Below are 16275 nucleotides of genomic sequence, written 5' to 3'. Positions count from 1 at the left end.
ATCCTGGGGACCCGGGATCGAATCCCACATCGGGCTCCCAGTGCATGGAGCCTGCTTCTCCCTCTGCCTGTGTCTCTGCCTCTCTCTCTCTCTCTGTGACTATCATAAATAAATGAAAATTAAAAAAAAAATAAAAAAAAAAAATAAAAGCAATCTACTTTAAAAAAAAAATATATATACAAGTAAAACTAAATAACTGAGGGTTTCATGGATGCAGGACTGAATGCAAATAAAACTTGACAAAGTAAAAATAACATAAGCAAAATTAATCTAAAAGTGGAAGAAAAAGTATAAAAGAACACGACTTCACCTCTCACATCAGGAGTTGATTCTGTCTAAAATATACATGTACTAAAGAAATCAAAATGCAAAAAAGTAACCAAAATATGTTAATAATGATTCATGATCTTTTTTTCCCTTCTTAATCACAGCGATCATTTAATAACTAATAATTCTTATGCTCTGGCAGCGAAGAAACATATCTCTGGAATTCAGCAAGCTCTCTGATTTCTCTTCCATTAATTTTTTAATCTGTTAAGTTCATGTAAAATTAAGTAGTTTTCTAAAACTGCACGTAAAAGGTAATCTCGTTCTCATAATTCACCTCAGTATGTCTCCAACTCTCCTGTGTGTGCATATACAGAAAACAACATCTGAAAAGCTACTCACCAAATGTTAACTTGTGGTGATTTCATGCTTGCTTTGGCAGCACAAACACTAAAAAAAGCACTGGGTAATTTCTAGGTAGTGAGGTTTTGAGTATTATTTTCTTGAACTCATTGAATTTTTTTGTATGTCATACGTATATATACTTACTAATTAAAAAAAAAAGCAGTTAAACTTGTTAATTTCAAGTAAGTCATATGTACTGCAAAGCTGTAAAAGCCTCATTCTATTAAGTGTACGTCAATCTGTAAAGAATTATTCAAAGTCCATTCAACATAATCAACTCACCAGGAAGTGCTGCTTTACTTATAATTCCCGTCAGCAGAGCCAGTTCCTGCAAAGACCCAGCACTCACATCCTGACAGCGCAGGATTGCTTGTATGGTATCAGAATGTGAAATGAGAAACTGCAACACCTGAGCCGATGAAAAGGAGGGAAAACGGAAAAAAAAAGAGGTCAAGAGTAGCAAATTGTATTCTACATCTGAAACTTACCTTGTCAATAATAATGAAGCACAAAATTTGATGTAATGAATCACACTGAACGTAGTATAAGCAACTGTCTTTTGCATTTATATAGTTTATTTCTTCAAGAAGCAAACATTTACCTAAAATTCCTAAGAAAGCTAAAGATGATTTCAAATTTTAGAAATTACTATATTTAGAGGCTAGGGTAGAAAGGTATAATATACCTTAAAACTACTGTATGAAAACCATTATGAAAACCATTGACCCTCCTTTTATTTTATTTTTGTCCAAATGAAACTAGAACAGGAGTTTAAAATGAGTGGGCATAAAAATGACTTACTGAATTTAAGTTGTTCTAGGAAAATCTGGCTAGCCTAACATGGGGACAATCACATAAAAGCTTTTGCTAAATTCTCCTTTTGATATGATAAATACCAACGAGATAAAAATCCTGACCTCCAAACTCTGCCCTTCCACCCTGACATTTTCTAGCGTACTTTCATGGAGAAATACAATTATTACACATGTGATGTCTCCTCACCAAATCACAAATGCCTTGAAGGTTGAGACTTTGCCAAAACAAGCCGAACATTGGAATTACTCAGAAACTGTGTCCCCTTTTATTTTTAATTCAGATTCCTGGCCTTCAGCCCATAATTGTCAGATGTGGAACTCTGAGCATGGAGCCCAATGCAGGGACTGAACTCATGACTCTGAGATCCAAACCTGAGCTGAGATCAGGAGTCAGATGCTTAACCAACTGAGCCACCCAGACGCCCCTAAGTAATCTATATTTTTAAAACAAGCTCCTTGGAGGAATTCTGCTATAGGCAGTACAAGAGTGGCATTAGAACTGACTCAAAGTCCACATATGAAAGTGTTAGGATGTACTAACGCAGTATAAAACAGGTGCCATGTTAGAAACAACAGCATTCTATCTTGGTGTCATATGCCTGAAGACTGATGGCAGGAAGAGCACCTAAAATCACTGTAACGTATTAGGACACAGTTCCTGAAGCTGTCACAATAACAGAGTAATACAATAAAAAACTGTGGAGTCATAGTGATATCTAAAGAGTGAAGGTTTTTTGAAGGTTTCATTGAAAGGGGATGAAAATAAAATTTCTGGTGCTCAATGAAAACACTTATTTCCTTCTTTTAGAAAATTCACTTATTTCAATTACTTCATGCTCTAAACATCACAACCCAATGGGCCATTATCACCTTTCATAGGTTCTGCAGGGCCTAACATAGTGTATGGCCTCTCAATAAAGCCCTGGTTAAATTACATCTTGGAAGCCAGTTTATTCCTATCATGATAACTGCTTCCTTTTGCAGAAGAACAGATTTAGAGATCTTGCTTTCCATCTCACTATTCTATCTGTTCTTTGCTATAGGGTTTCATTCAAGTAAAAGTAAAGAATGGGCCAATGAAGCTCACAGCAAAGTACAAGGGGCTGGCTTTTGATGCCCAGGTTTGCCACAAACAGTACAGCTAAGGTAAAATCACAGATGTGGTCTAAGCCTTGGGTTTCTACAAGGGAAAATGAGGACTCTGCACTAGGACTCTTCCACACTATGGACTCTTCTTACCTGCCCTGCTGCCTGTAAGTGCTGGGCAGTGCTGGATGTGAGGATGACCTGGCACAAGCGGAGAGCCGGGAGCAGAATCTGCCGGTAGCGGTCCACAGGGGCAGGGATGAACACTGGCGGGTCTCTCATGCCGAACATGCTTCATTCATTCCCACCCAACAAAGAGAGAGCGACAGTCCAAGAGTTAATGGACACCAACCATCCCCATGGCAAATAGTCACAGGTGCCTGATTAAGATATGAAGCTACTAAGGAGGGACGCCTGGGTGGCTCAGCAGTTGAGCATCTGCCTTTGGCTTAGGGCCTGATCCCAGGATCAGGGATTGGGTCCCACATTGGGCTCCTTGAATGGAGCCTGCTTCTCCTTCTGCCTATGTCTCTGCCTCTCTCTGTGTCTCTCATGAATAAATAAAATCTTAAAAAAAAAAAAAAAAAAAAAAAGCTACTAAGGAAAATTCTGTGTCCCAAATCAACAAAAACAGTTATTTCAATTCTGAAAAATCTTAGTAAAGAAAATCTGCATAATTTGAAGACAATGCTTAGAATTTATTCAATATATTTATTCTACTCTAAATGCTTCTGTGGGCCATAAAAACTATAAAAAAGAAACAGGTAAAAACAAAAGTTATTTTCTCTAAATTTCCCTCTCCTATATGCAAAGCCAGAAAGGAGTCAACATTGCCTGTTATATTAAAGAAAAAAATTAAGATTTAAAAAAATTAAAGATAAGGTATTAATAAACTATCATTTACTGTAAATGTTTATATTTAAATTTTTAGACAAAAGAAAATGATTGCCTGTCAAGAAGGGAATGGATACAAAATATGGAGATACATAAGAGAAAGGCTTTGCACAAAGTGATTATACACCAAGGGCTGAGGAATGTAATTAACTCAATCCTCTCTTTACCTAAGGGAAAATAATAACTCTCATGTTTAAAATTTTAGAGAGTAATATTTAAAAAAATATTTTTCTGAAGGTAAAATTAATCCTGTTAATCAGTTAATCCTGAAACACTCAAATATTCACTTTGGCAATGGATCTTTTGAAGAAACTTAGTGAAACTGACCTAAGTGTTATTTACTGCTAAGAAGGTAGGTTAACAATGTTGCAACCAGGTAGACAAGAAAAAAAAAAAAAAACAACCACCCAAATTTGAACCCAACCAAGGAATCTGTTAAAAAGCTTGAAACTTAAAATAATTTGACTAAAAGATTTCAAATATGCAAGTATTTGGTAAGACTCCACACTGAGCTCAGAGCCCAACAAGGGGTTTGATTTTATGACCCTGAGATCATGACCCCAACCAAAATCAAAAGCCGGACACTCAACCGACTAAGCCACTCAGGCGCCCCTAAAAATATATATTCTCTTGAACAGAACACTAAAGTTGGGAAGAAAAACATTTACTAACAAAATGTTCTATTTCCTTCTTACATTACTGCTCTAAAATGGAAAGCATTAGGTCTTTCCTACTTTTACCCTGACTAGCAACTTCCATTCATTAGTAAATGGCAGGAATGTAGGACCCAAAAAGAGTCATCAAGAGGAAAGAGAGTATTGCTCAAACAGCATGATAAACCAATGGCAAAATTATGTTTGGAACTTCTTTTTTTCCTCACTGATCCTTTACAGTGAGGAACTAGTAAGGAAGCAACACCAGTGTATATGGACACTTACCCCTGTGGGTCCATCTCTGGGCGCATGTCATAGACCTGACATTGTGCCAGTCTCACTATCACCCCAGACCTCAGCAGCTCTAGTGCACCCTGCTGTATCTTAGCCACTCTTGTAAGAAATGCCTAAGAAATTACAAAAGGAAAATCGTCAGTACAGAAATCATATCCCAGGGCCTCAGATAAAAATGAGACTCTCTCACAGTACATTTCTGATCTTTAATCATACTGAAGAGAGGGGATCCCTGGGTGGCTCAGCGGTTGAGTGCCTGCCTTCAGCCCAGGGCATAATCCTGGAGTCCTGGGATCGAGTCCCACATTGGGCTCCCTGCGTGGGACCTGCTTCTCCCTCGGCCTGTGTCTCTGCCTCCCTCTCTCTCTCTCTCTCTCTCTCTCACTCTGTGTGTGTGTGTCTCTCATGAATAAATTTTTAAAAAAAAATCTTAAAAAAAAAATCATACTGAAGAGAAATTCTGAGCTAGCTATGCAGGGGCACATTATACTCTGTTTCTCATATACACTGAAGATTGGCACCGCATATCTGAAGTGCTGCACACAATGCCTTCCATGAAATAAGTATTCAACTCAACTGTAGTTTCTCTTATCATCATGTGGGCATATGGAGGGCAGGGAAGATTGTTTTGCCTACACCTTGCCTCTAGTACCTAGCGCCATGCCTGGCATATAATAGGTATTTAATAAATACTTACTGAATAAACAAAGGAGGGAAAAGAAGTTAGTAAGAAATCTAAGATTTCAAGGTTCCAATTATTGTGACAATGTAGTATTTTCAACCAAGGGGTAACAGAGAAAACACATTTGGAGGAAAGGAAATGATAGATTATATATTATATTGAAAAATTCTGTGTTAACAAGCAACTAATACAGTCTGAATTTCTTGTGAAGAGACAATTTTGTCCACTGCTGTCCTCAGAAGACTGAATGTCCTATCATTTGCATTTGCCACCATTAGCAACCTGAGTAAGTAGCAGTTCCGTTAACTTACCAACCCTCTCAGGATCACTTCAACTCAACTTTGGTATGCTTAGAAGACACGTTTCTAACACATGTTCCAAATTTAAAATTCCCAAAGATGATTACAGCTTACACGATAGAAATATCCAAAATGCTGGCCACATTAATATTCTTTAACATATCTATAGCTCTAAGAGGAACTGAGCTGCTGCTCTAACTTGTAATGAATGCAAAGCCTTACCATTTTGGATTCGTACGTATAAAGAGCTTTTAAAAGGGGAGGTTGTGGAGTTAGTAAGCTCTGCAAAGTATGGTCATCTTCTACCAAGCTGTCCACAAGCACCTTCAAATAGCCACTGTTAGAAAGATACAAAAGCCACTGCTGCTGCTTATCTACGGAGACAATCCGATCAAGTAGAGCCAGTGCCAGCATCTGAAGGAAGAACAAAACCAAAGTTCAAAACATAGAGACAGCTACCAAAATCATTGACAGAAACTGCCTTTATATGAAAATACTTAGGATTTTTCTGACAAGGGGAATGGTGGCTTGCAATAACATTTTCTTATTTTGTTTTTCTGAGAAACTAAGAACTATGTATACAGAATCTCGATTTATTAGTAAAAGGAGGAAAGGGACTTCTTTAAAATAGTTTTTCCTTTTCTTTTCCTAACTGTGAAGTTTTACATGCTCATTACAGGAAACCTAGAAAAGCATACAGAAAATATGTGGTCTGACAACACTGTTAATCCATTTTGGTCTCTCTCCTCCCAGTATTTTTTCAATGCATAAAAACACTTAAACTTTTTTTAACATAACTGAGAACTTACTACACAGTTTATATTTTATCCTATTTCTTAAACTCCTGTTTCCCATGGTCTTCAAATACAGCTGACCTTTGAACAACATGGGGGTAAGGAAAATCCACATATAACTTTACAGTCCCCACAATCTTAATTATTAACAGCGTACTGTTGACCAGAAAAGGCTTCTGGTAACAAAGAGTAGAGTAATACAGATTTTCTGTTATACGTACTATATACTGTATTCTTCCAATAAAGTAATCTAGAGAAAAGAAAATGTTACTAAGAAAATCATAAGAAGAGAAAATACATTTACAGTGCTGTACTCTGTCAAAACAAATCTGCATATAAGTGGACCCACACAGTTCAAACCCATGTTGTTCAAGGATCAGCTGTGTATGATTCAAATGCTATGAAATATTCCAGTAGCAGGAAGTTATCTTCTCACTGCATTATCACCAGTCTGACACAGTATTTTAAAGATATATAAATGTAAATTCCCCTCCAGAAAACAGAGAAAGACATATTCAGTATAAAAGCTATGTATCCAGCATTCTCTTAACCAAAGATCTTCATTAAGCAGCATTTCTACCACTGTAAGGCCAACCTCACCATCAGCAGAAAAATTATTCTGAGGGAAATTCTGAACTGAGATTCTAAATAGAATTAAACAAAACATGAATAAATATAATAGAAGTTCCAAATCATAGCAAATAAGGAACTACACTTATATTACAGAAAGTAATTCTCAATACGCAACATGAATTTGAAAAGCTAATTCAGTTTATACCTTAAAAGCCAAAATTTTAATTCAATTATTATACTAATTGGAGTTACTATACCCTTCCAATCTCGTGACCATCACAAGCATCTCGACAGACCACTTCCATGAGGGCAGCGCCATAGCTCTCAATGATGGCTATGTTTTCTCGCTGTAATTTACTAAATACATCTTCAGGGGCTGTCAGCCTTTCCCACATGGTTTTCTTGGCTAAAAGGATTATAAAAGAAAATATTTAAAACACTCCAATAAAAAAGTTTGGTAACTGAGTAATTACACCTCATACATACAAGAAAAAAAATCCCTCCATTCCCGTTTATACCCAAAGGCCCACCAACCAATGGGGTCCAGGCCAGTGAACTTAAGGACCCAATGCACACATTCTATGTATGTATACTAAGATAACAATGGTAATAGAAAAAGGACAAATTAGCTATTCTTAAAGAAATCAAGATGAATTATAAGACTATAAGAGAACCAATATCCTATATTTATTCTGCTAATAAATCGTTTTCATCCTTTATTGAGATATAAGAGAAATCTGGCTTAAAAAAAAAATCAGGGGCAGCCTGGGTGGCTCAGCAGTTTAGCGCTACCTTCGGTCCAGGGCATAATCCTGGACACCCAGGATGGAGTCCCAAGTTGGGCTCCCTGTATGGAGCCTACTTCTCCTTCTGCCTTGTCTCTGCCTCTCATGAGTAAATAAATAAAATCTTAAAAAAAAAAAAAAAATCAGGTACAAAGTCGATAAATATCCGCTTACAAAAAAAAATCAATCTTATTTATATTTTTAATTGAATTACTTATTAAAAGAAAAAGTATATCCTGTATGATGATAATTAAATATACAAAGATAATTAAAGTGGAAGGGGAGTGGGTGGGGGAACGGGGTGACTGGGTGATGGGCACTTAGGGGAGCACTTGATGGGCTGAGCACTGGGTGTTATATGTTGACAAATCGAACTCCAATAAAAAAAAAAAAAAAGACATTCCACAGCTCTAAGTCATCACCAAAAAAACAAAAAAGAAAAAAAGAAAAAACTAATCCTCTCCTTGCATGGAAAGATAAATTTTTCTTGTTTTTTTTTTAAGAGTATGACTAATAAATCTTCCCTAGAGGAAAAAAAAACAAAACAAACAAAAAAAACAAAGATAATTAAAGATATAATCATGTAAATCTTCTAGGAAAGTTTAAAAAATGTATTACATAAAGCTATAACCTGTATTGAAACCAATCTCATGACTTTTTTTTCCCCAACTACTACATAGCAGCTGTTTTAAAATCAGGGAAAAGTTCTCGAGATGAAGTGATCAGAATGGAAAGTAAATACGATACAGGCTTAATTATGAAAAACAAAAGTTAATCCACATTGTGACCGACATTCCATTATAAAGTTTGCAGCAGGCAAACTTCCAGAGTTTTAATATTTTTCCCCTAAAATATTTTTATTACTATAATTTTATTTCAGTTATACTTATTTTTAATTTCAAATAGTGTCAAAGGAAGGTCTGGTTTTCCTTTTCTCAATATGTCACTCCCTTAGGCCATCTGGTCCCATCTACTTCTCAGCCTCATCTTCCACTCTTCACCTCTCCCACTAGCTGCCACCACATGAGCCTTTCCCTGAAACTTACCACTTTGGTCTCAGGATCTTTGTTTGCACTTTGATTTTTTCATGGTTTTCCTCAGGTCTTAGCATGGCTGCCTCCTCTTCATCATTCCAGCTTCTAATATCATTTTTCTCAACACATCCAACACTCCCTATACATCACATCCCAGTACTATCATATTTTCTGCATAGTAGTTACCAGTACCTCAGGTTATGTTACAGTCAGATTATCTTTTGTCTACCACTAGTCTCCAAGAATCTAGCAAAGTAGCACCAATATTATTGACAGACTGACAACTTCAAGAAAGCTCAGAAACTTGCCCCAGGGATGCCATCACATGTCCTCTGGATGGGTTTTCAAAAAAAAGTGTGAGGAGCTATGGCATCTTTTCTATTTTACACCTAGGATTGCCACAAAATTCTGTTCAAATAAAGGTTCTGAGTGAAAGTCTGAAAGCCATCACTTCATAGTTTGCATTAGCCACAAATTCCCTATTTCAAACATGGTTGAAATGAGGGCAGAGGGCAGCTAGAAAAATCACTCCAGACTCAATACCCCTGAGATACCCCTCAAGAATCCCTAAGGTCTCACAGTGAAAAATGAAAGCAGTGGTTTGCAGACAACCAGGCTAGGTATCAAAGAAATAGCTGGATTTTTGTTTTCAAACTGTGAACAGATCAAGTCCACACACTATTTATTAACAGTACCACCTAGAAATAAGAAAATTCTAAGTCTGAAATTTAATTAGAACTTTAAATCTTCATTTTTGAAGGGTAAATTGGTTCATTAGAAACCACCTAGTTTCTTAAAAACACCAAACTGTCCCTTCTTCCAACATACCTTATAAATCACTGCCATACAAACTTTTCTAAATATCAACATCTTCAGATCACTTTTCTCAGTAACTTAAAATGGTTACTGATTGCTTAATCCAACCACCTCTAACACTGCAATTTCATTTTCAAGGTCATTAACAATATGGTCTACTCTCTCTACTTGACTATATTTGCCATCAGCCTCCTCCCTTGCTTATATCCAGGACATTGTCCTTATTCTTTACCCCCTCCTAGTGTGGGCCTTGCCTGAAAAGCCCTCCTTTACTTATTTCTACCTAAATACATCTTTATCTGCAAAGTCCAGTGAAAGTCTTGATCCCCCTTTTTCTCTTACCTCTTATGATTTATACTTGGGATGTGAAAACGGAGGCAAAATCTGACCTGTTTTTATAAAGCTTTAATGCGACATACCAATGGCCATTCACTTGGAGTCTCTGGCTGCTTTTGTACTATAATGGCAGGAATGAATAGTTGCATCAGAGAGGATCTGGCTTGCAAAGCCTGAAATACTTACTATCTGACCCTTTACAGAAAAAGTGAGTTGACATCTGGTCTGTATCATCCAATTTAACATTTCCTGTTTTATAAATACATATGTTGTCATTTCTATTAGAATATAACCCTTATGAAAACAAGAATCCAATTAATACTTTCTGCTTTTTAGAATAAGTGAAAATAATCAACCACCAAAGGATTACTGATTTTTATTTGTATTATGAAAAACTGGAATCTAAATTTCCAAAAACGGGTAGGCTAACTAAATTATGGTGTTCCAAAAGTGACAAAATGTATAGAGCTATTAAAAATATTATTTAATGAAGAAAAAAAGCTCATAAAATACTGAGTGGAGGGAAAAAGGAGATTATAAATCAATATAAAATGATGGCTGGCTATAACCAAAATGTTGTGATAGTTCTTAGTAGGGTAAAATGTCTAAATTCCTCCCTTTGTTTATTAGTATGTTCTAAATCTCCACAATCAGTATGTATTTTGAAATAAAAAAAAATAAAAGCTAAATATATTTTTTAAATAACTCATTATTAACTTTACTCAGGTTCTCAGGGGGTTTTTTTTTTTTTTGAGAGAGAAAGAGAGAGAGAGAGAGAGACAGAAAGTGCATATGTATGTGTGTGAGTTGTCGGGGGAGGCAGAGGGAAGAGAGAATCTTAAGATTCCATGCCCAGCTTGGGGCACAATACAGGGCCTTCATTTCATGACCCTCAGATCATGACCTGAACCAAATTGAGTGAGTTGCTTAACCAGTTGAGTCACCCAGGAGCCCCAGGTTCTCAGGTGATAAGAAGTGATAAGAAATGTACATCTAAATTCATATCGAGCAAAAAGCCTACACTTAATTACATACACACACACATAACTATAACTAGTGTTTTTAAGTCACTTATTGGAATCAGACTCAAAAGAAGAGTAAACAACAGGCAAGATGCTCTGTGAAGTCCTTTTAGTCCCACTACTTTATGCCTTATAAGTGTATTTATAATGCCAGATCACACTAATGCCTAGACCTCACACTAATGCCTAGACCATAAAAACTGAAAATCTCATAACAGGATTCTCAAAATTTAATAATGGCAATAGATTGTCTTTTCTAACCTCCTTCTTAAAAAAGATGAATGGATATTATGGTTTCACAAAGAACAAGAATATTTTTGCTCAAAGGTCACAAGAACCCAAAAGAACTATGAGCAGAGAAAAACATTCCTTGTTAGGACAATTTTTAATGTTTACTTATAAATAAAGTATAAAACTATCATTAACTTGCCAAATTTAAGAGAAAAGAAAAGCCAATTTAAAAGAATTAGAACATGGAGCACCTGAGTGGTTCGGTTGGTTGAGCATCAGACTCTTGCTTTCAGATCAGGTTATGATCTCATGGGTCCTGAGATCAAACCCTGTGTTGGGCTCTGCACTCAGCAGGGAGTCTGCTTAAAGACTCCCTCCCTCTGCCCTTCCTCCAACTTATGCATGGGCACACACATGTGAGCTTTTTTTTTTTTTAAGATTTTATTTATTTATGAGAGGCAGAGAGAGACAGAGAGAGACAGAGAGAGACAGACAGGCAGAGGGAGAAGCAGGCTCCACGCAGGGAGCCTGACATGGGACTCGATCCCGGGTCTCCAGGATCAGGCCCTGGGCTGAAGGCGGCACTAAACCGCTGAGCCCCCCGGGCTGCCCTCTCTCAAATCCTAATAAAGATTTAGAACATATGAGAAAACTTTGTATAATAGTGCTTAAAATCCCAAGAATTTAAACAATTTTAAAATTAAGTATTTTAACAATACCTTCTATATAGCTATATCAGGTATAAATTAAATAAGCTTCTAGAAAATGAAAAGATATTAATGAAACTTTTAAAAGCAATATAATCCATTTAACTGAGATTATAATAGAACATTCAAACAAAGCTAATCTCATAGAAATAAAAGGAAAAGGAACTACACCCCTCTGCTCCAAAGTGTTAGAGTAACTTTATAAATTAGCTTTATAAATAAACTTCTAGGGATCCCTGGGTGGCGCAGTGGTTTGGCGCCTGCCTTTGGCCCAGGGCGCAATCCTGGAGACCTGGGATCGAGTCCCACGTCGGGCTCCCGGTGCATGGAGCCTGCTTCTCCCTCTGCCTATGTCTCTGCCTCTCTCTGTGTGTGACTATCATAAATAAATAAAAAATTTAAAAAAATAAAAAATAAAAAATAAATAAAATAAAATAAACTTCTATTGAAAACACTTACCTGATAAAAAATATGCTGAAAATGTATATATTTGTAAGTATCAATTTGTCTTTAAATGTGAAGCATTTTTATAATACTAGAGTTTAAGAAGCCAAAAAAGAAATTAAGAATATATGGATGCCTAGGTGGCTCAATGGTTTAGTGCCTGCCTTCAGCCCAGGACATGATCCTGGAGTCCAGGAATCGAGTCCCACATTGGGCTCCCTGCATGGAGCCTGCTTCTCCCTCTGCTATCTCTGTATCTCTCTCTGTGTTTCATGAATAAATAAATAAAGTCTTTAAAAAAAAAAAAAAGAATACTGGTGCTTCATATTAAACATTTATAGGTTCTGGTCAAATTATCCATATTTTCTCTTAGTGATCACTGGTAGAAAAGGTGAAAAGAATATAGACAAAGAGATATTCACAGTGTCAACGCTTGTCAACTAACCCCTAGGGATTACATATGCAAAGGCAATGTCAGATTTTAATTATACTGGTCTTAACTGGAAAGACATTTAAGAATCTTCGAAGAATTTTACTCAAAGAACATATGCTTTTGTTCCTCCCCAGATCTGCATTGCCACTTGGAGGCAATGGAATCTACCTATAGCGATTTCCAGAAAGCTAACTATATGCTTAAGAGTCATTTGAATTTCCCTAAACTGTTTGCTCATATCCTTTGCCCATTTTTTTTACTGGGTTATTGATTTGTAGGTGCTCTTTACATACTAGAAAATAGTCCTTTATCACATGAGCTACAAATATATTGCTGGTAGGTATTATCTATCAAATTAAAAGGAAAAAACTACAAATTGCAAAAGAAAACAACAAAATAGATGAAGATGTGAGGTGCTCTGGTCAGGAAAAGCAACATTCTATTACAAATTGAAAAAACTGAATTCTTTTTTTAAATTTTATTTATTTATTCATGAGAGACACAGAGACAGGCAGACATAGGCAGAGGGAGAAACGGGCTCCCTGCAGAGAGCCCGATGCAAGACTTGATCCCAGGACCCCAGGATCATGCCCTGAGCCAAAGGCAGATGCTCAACCACTGAGCCACCCAGGTGTCCTGAGAAAACTGAATTCTAAATTCTGATCTGTCACAGACAAGCAAGTCATTTCATCTCTGTAAGTCAGATTCTTTTTATACAAAACAAGGAAAATGGCTGCCCACTATCCAGTATATATAGTTATGTTAAAAATAAAGTAAGGGTGTGTGAGTGGCTCAGTTGGTTAGGCATCCAACTTTTGGTTTTCTGCTCAGGTCATGATCCCAGGGTCCTGGGATTGAGCCCCACATCAGACTCTGTGGTCAGTGGGGAATCTGCTTGATATTCTCTCTCTCCCTGTGCCCCTCCCGCTTATGTGTACTCTCTCTCTCTCTCCCCCAAATAAACTCTTTTTTAAAAGATTTGAGAGAGAGAGAGAGAGAGAGAGAGAGAGAGAGCATGAACTGGGGGGAGAGGCAGAGGAAGAAGCAGACTCCTCACTGAGTAGGGAGCTTGATGTGGGGCTCAATCCCAGGACCCTGGGATCATGATCTGAGCTAAAGGCAGATGCTTAACCAACTGAGCCACCCAGGCACCCCCAAATAAACTCTTTAAAAAATAAAGGAAAAATGGTATGGAAAAATAAGCACATAAACATTAAAAATTCAGTTTCTGTTTTAAAACAAAATAGTAGGTACAGTGTCAAAATATACACATACACATATAAAAGTAGGTCCTCGATAAGTATCTATTGAATTTAATATTTTTTTCTTTCTTTTTTTTTTTTTAATTTTTATTTATTTATTTATGATAGTCACAGAGAGAGAGAGAGAGAGGCAGAGACACAGGCAGAGGGAGAAGCAGGCTCCATGCACTGGGAGCCTGATGTGGGATTCGATCCCAGGTCTCCAGGATCGCGCCCTGGGCCAAAGGCAGGCGCCAAACCGCTGCGCCACCCAGGGATCCCTTTTTCTTTCTTTTTTAAAGTAGGTCCTCGATAAGTATCTATTGAATTTAATATTTCTTTTTCTTTTTTTTTTTTTTTAATGTATTTCTTTTTAAAGTATGCTCCATGCTCAGCGTGGAGCTTGAAATGAAGATAGAGAGTCAATGCTGAACCAATGGAGCCATTCAGGCCCCCTGGAATTTAATACTTCTAATTTGAAACTTAAAAACACTAGCATCTAGGGAATAAAGTACTTTGCTATTTAAAATGAGTCAAAACAACCAGCAATTGGGGCACCTGGGTGGCTCAGTGGTTGAGTAGCTGCCTTTGGCTCAGGTCCTGCTCCCGGGGTCCTGGGATTGAGTCCCACATCAGGCTCCCACAGGGAGCCTGCTTCTCCCTCTGCTTGTATCTCTGCCTCTCTCTGTGTCCCTCGTGAATAAATAAATAAAATCTTAAAGGGCAGCCCCAGTGACCCAGCGGTTTAGCACAGCCTTCAGCCTGGGGTGTGATTCTGGGGGCCGGGATCAAGTCCCACGTCGGGCTCCCTGCATGGAGCCTGCTTCTCCCTCTGCCTGTGTCTCTGCCTCTCTCTCTGTGTGTCTCTCATGAATAAATAAATAAAATCTTTAAAAAAATTTTTTTTAAATAAAATCTTTAAAAAAAGGCAATTAAGTGATTAAAAAAACTAATTAAGGGAGGAAATAACTCTAAAAACAGATCACTTGAAAATTTTAAAAAAAGGATAATTTTCATTTGTGGTCACGCTACACTAATCACATCTTGATAATGCCTTATAAAAAGCATGTTGTAGAGTGTCACCTAGTGGCTGAGTGGTGATTGTGCCATAGTTCTAGCAAATAGAATGTTACCAAATTTTAGCCAAGAGAAAAATAAGGGGGGAGGGGAATGGAATCTCCCATTACCATTAGCCTTATAAAGACTCCTATTTGTTTAAAAAACTTTTCTTAACTATTATTTAATAACTCTAAAAAATATTTTTGTGCATTTAAGTAGGTAGGACATTTCTAAAATTTCTCTGATCATTTGGCTATTACTATCTTCTAAAAAAGATATGTAAAAATATATAGCCAGTAAAGAGTAGTATGAGATAATCTGGGTCTTACACACAGAGTGGTTTTTAAGAATCTGTACAAAATAGCAAATACTTTAAAGGTTCTCAGAAATGTACTAGGAGTCCATTACCAAAAGGGGCTTATGACAAGTTCTTAAATAACAGAGTAACTCTACTGTAGAGTATTATAGACTCATCCACTAAATGGCTAAAAACATTTTTCATATCCAGAGACCAAAGAGTCCAGGTTATTACTCTTAATTAAAAATGCTAATTATATTTTAGTGGAATTTGCCAGTATTTTAAATAGGTATTACCTTGACTGAGAAATTCTACTTGGGATTTATCCAAGAAAAATCTCACATTACTCCAAAAAGACACATGTACACTATTGATGAAACTTTAAACTGGGAGAAAGCCATTTGGTAGAACCTACCAAAATAAAAATGTGCATACTCTTTCAGATGGAAATTTCACCATGAAAGATTTTTCTTGAAAAATACACAGGCATATAAAAGAATATTTGATACAGCACCTTTGTGACAATAAAAAACTGTAAACAATGGAAGTGCCTATGAATAATGCAAGTAGGGAAATAAACACTTCCGTATTATGGAATAAGAGTCATTTGAAAAGATTCAATTAGATACGCTCTGTGCTGTACTCAAAGCGAAGAAAGACATGGACACACTAAGTACAGCATATTGTTCAGTGGGACCAGAGATAATAGAGGCAATTAAAAAATATATATAAGCTAAAGTGGTATCTGAGGGTTTGTTTTTATAGTACTCATGTACTATCTTCTTAATTTTAGAAAATTAAACATTCTTCTTTGACTTGTGAGTAGGTGCTTTTAATGATTCCATAAAGACTCATTTATTACAGCTTTGCTTAGCCAAAAGATGGGAAAAGGGATTTTTTAAAAATTGAAAGTAACCAATCTCTAAAACAGAAAGACTAGAAATCTATCTAGTTCTACCTGCTTCTAGTGTATCTGGTTCATCTGGTCTCTGGGCAATCTGTAAGTAATACAACAGAGAGCCGTACAGGTGTGTCCTCACTCGTTGGAATCCGCCACCTAGGGAGATATATAGCAAAAAGCTTTTTTCAAATTAAAGTTAAAACAAA

At 36.7% G+C, this 16275-nt stretch overlaps 1 protein-coding gene across 2 annotated transcripts in view; it reads right to left on the bottom strand.

The window, feature by feature from the left end:
* The window catches only part of NUP205 (nucleoporin 205), a 79473-nt gene that overhangs the window by 13527 nt on the left and 49671 nt on the right, over positions 1-16275 (bottom strand). Inside the window, exons 30-36 of one of the 2 annotated variants that reach the window (XM_025464130.3) lie at positions 16127-16225; positions 9920-9982; positions 7020-7168; positions 5618-5809; positions 4406-4527; positions 2727-2865; positions 955-1081 (exon numbers count right to left, since the gene is read on the bottom strand). In XM_025464130.3, coding sequence (XP_025319915.3) covers positions 955-1081; positions 2727-2865; positions 4406-4527; positions 5618-5809; positions 7020-7168; positions 9920-9982; positions 16127-16225 — 891 coding nt within the window. The remainder of the gene's footprint in view (positions 1-954; positions 1082-2726; positions 2866-4405; positions 4528-5617; positions 5810-7019; positions 7169-9919; positions 9983-16126; positions 16226-16275) is intronic. The other variant, XM_025464131.3, reaches the window with a different exon arrangement.

The sequence above is a fragment of the Canis lupus genome, chromosome 16 (genome assembly GCF_003254725.2).
Source record: "Canis lupus dingo isolate Sandy chromosome 16, ASM325472v2, whole genome shotgun sequence".
NCBI lineage: Eukaryota > Metazoa > Chordata > Mammalia > Carnivora > Canidae > Canis > Canis lupus.
Note: the sequence above shows the minus strand (reverse complement) of the source record. Positions and strands in the feature narration are given on the sequence as shown.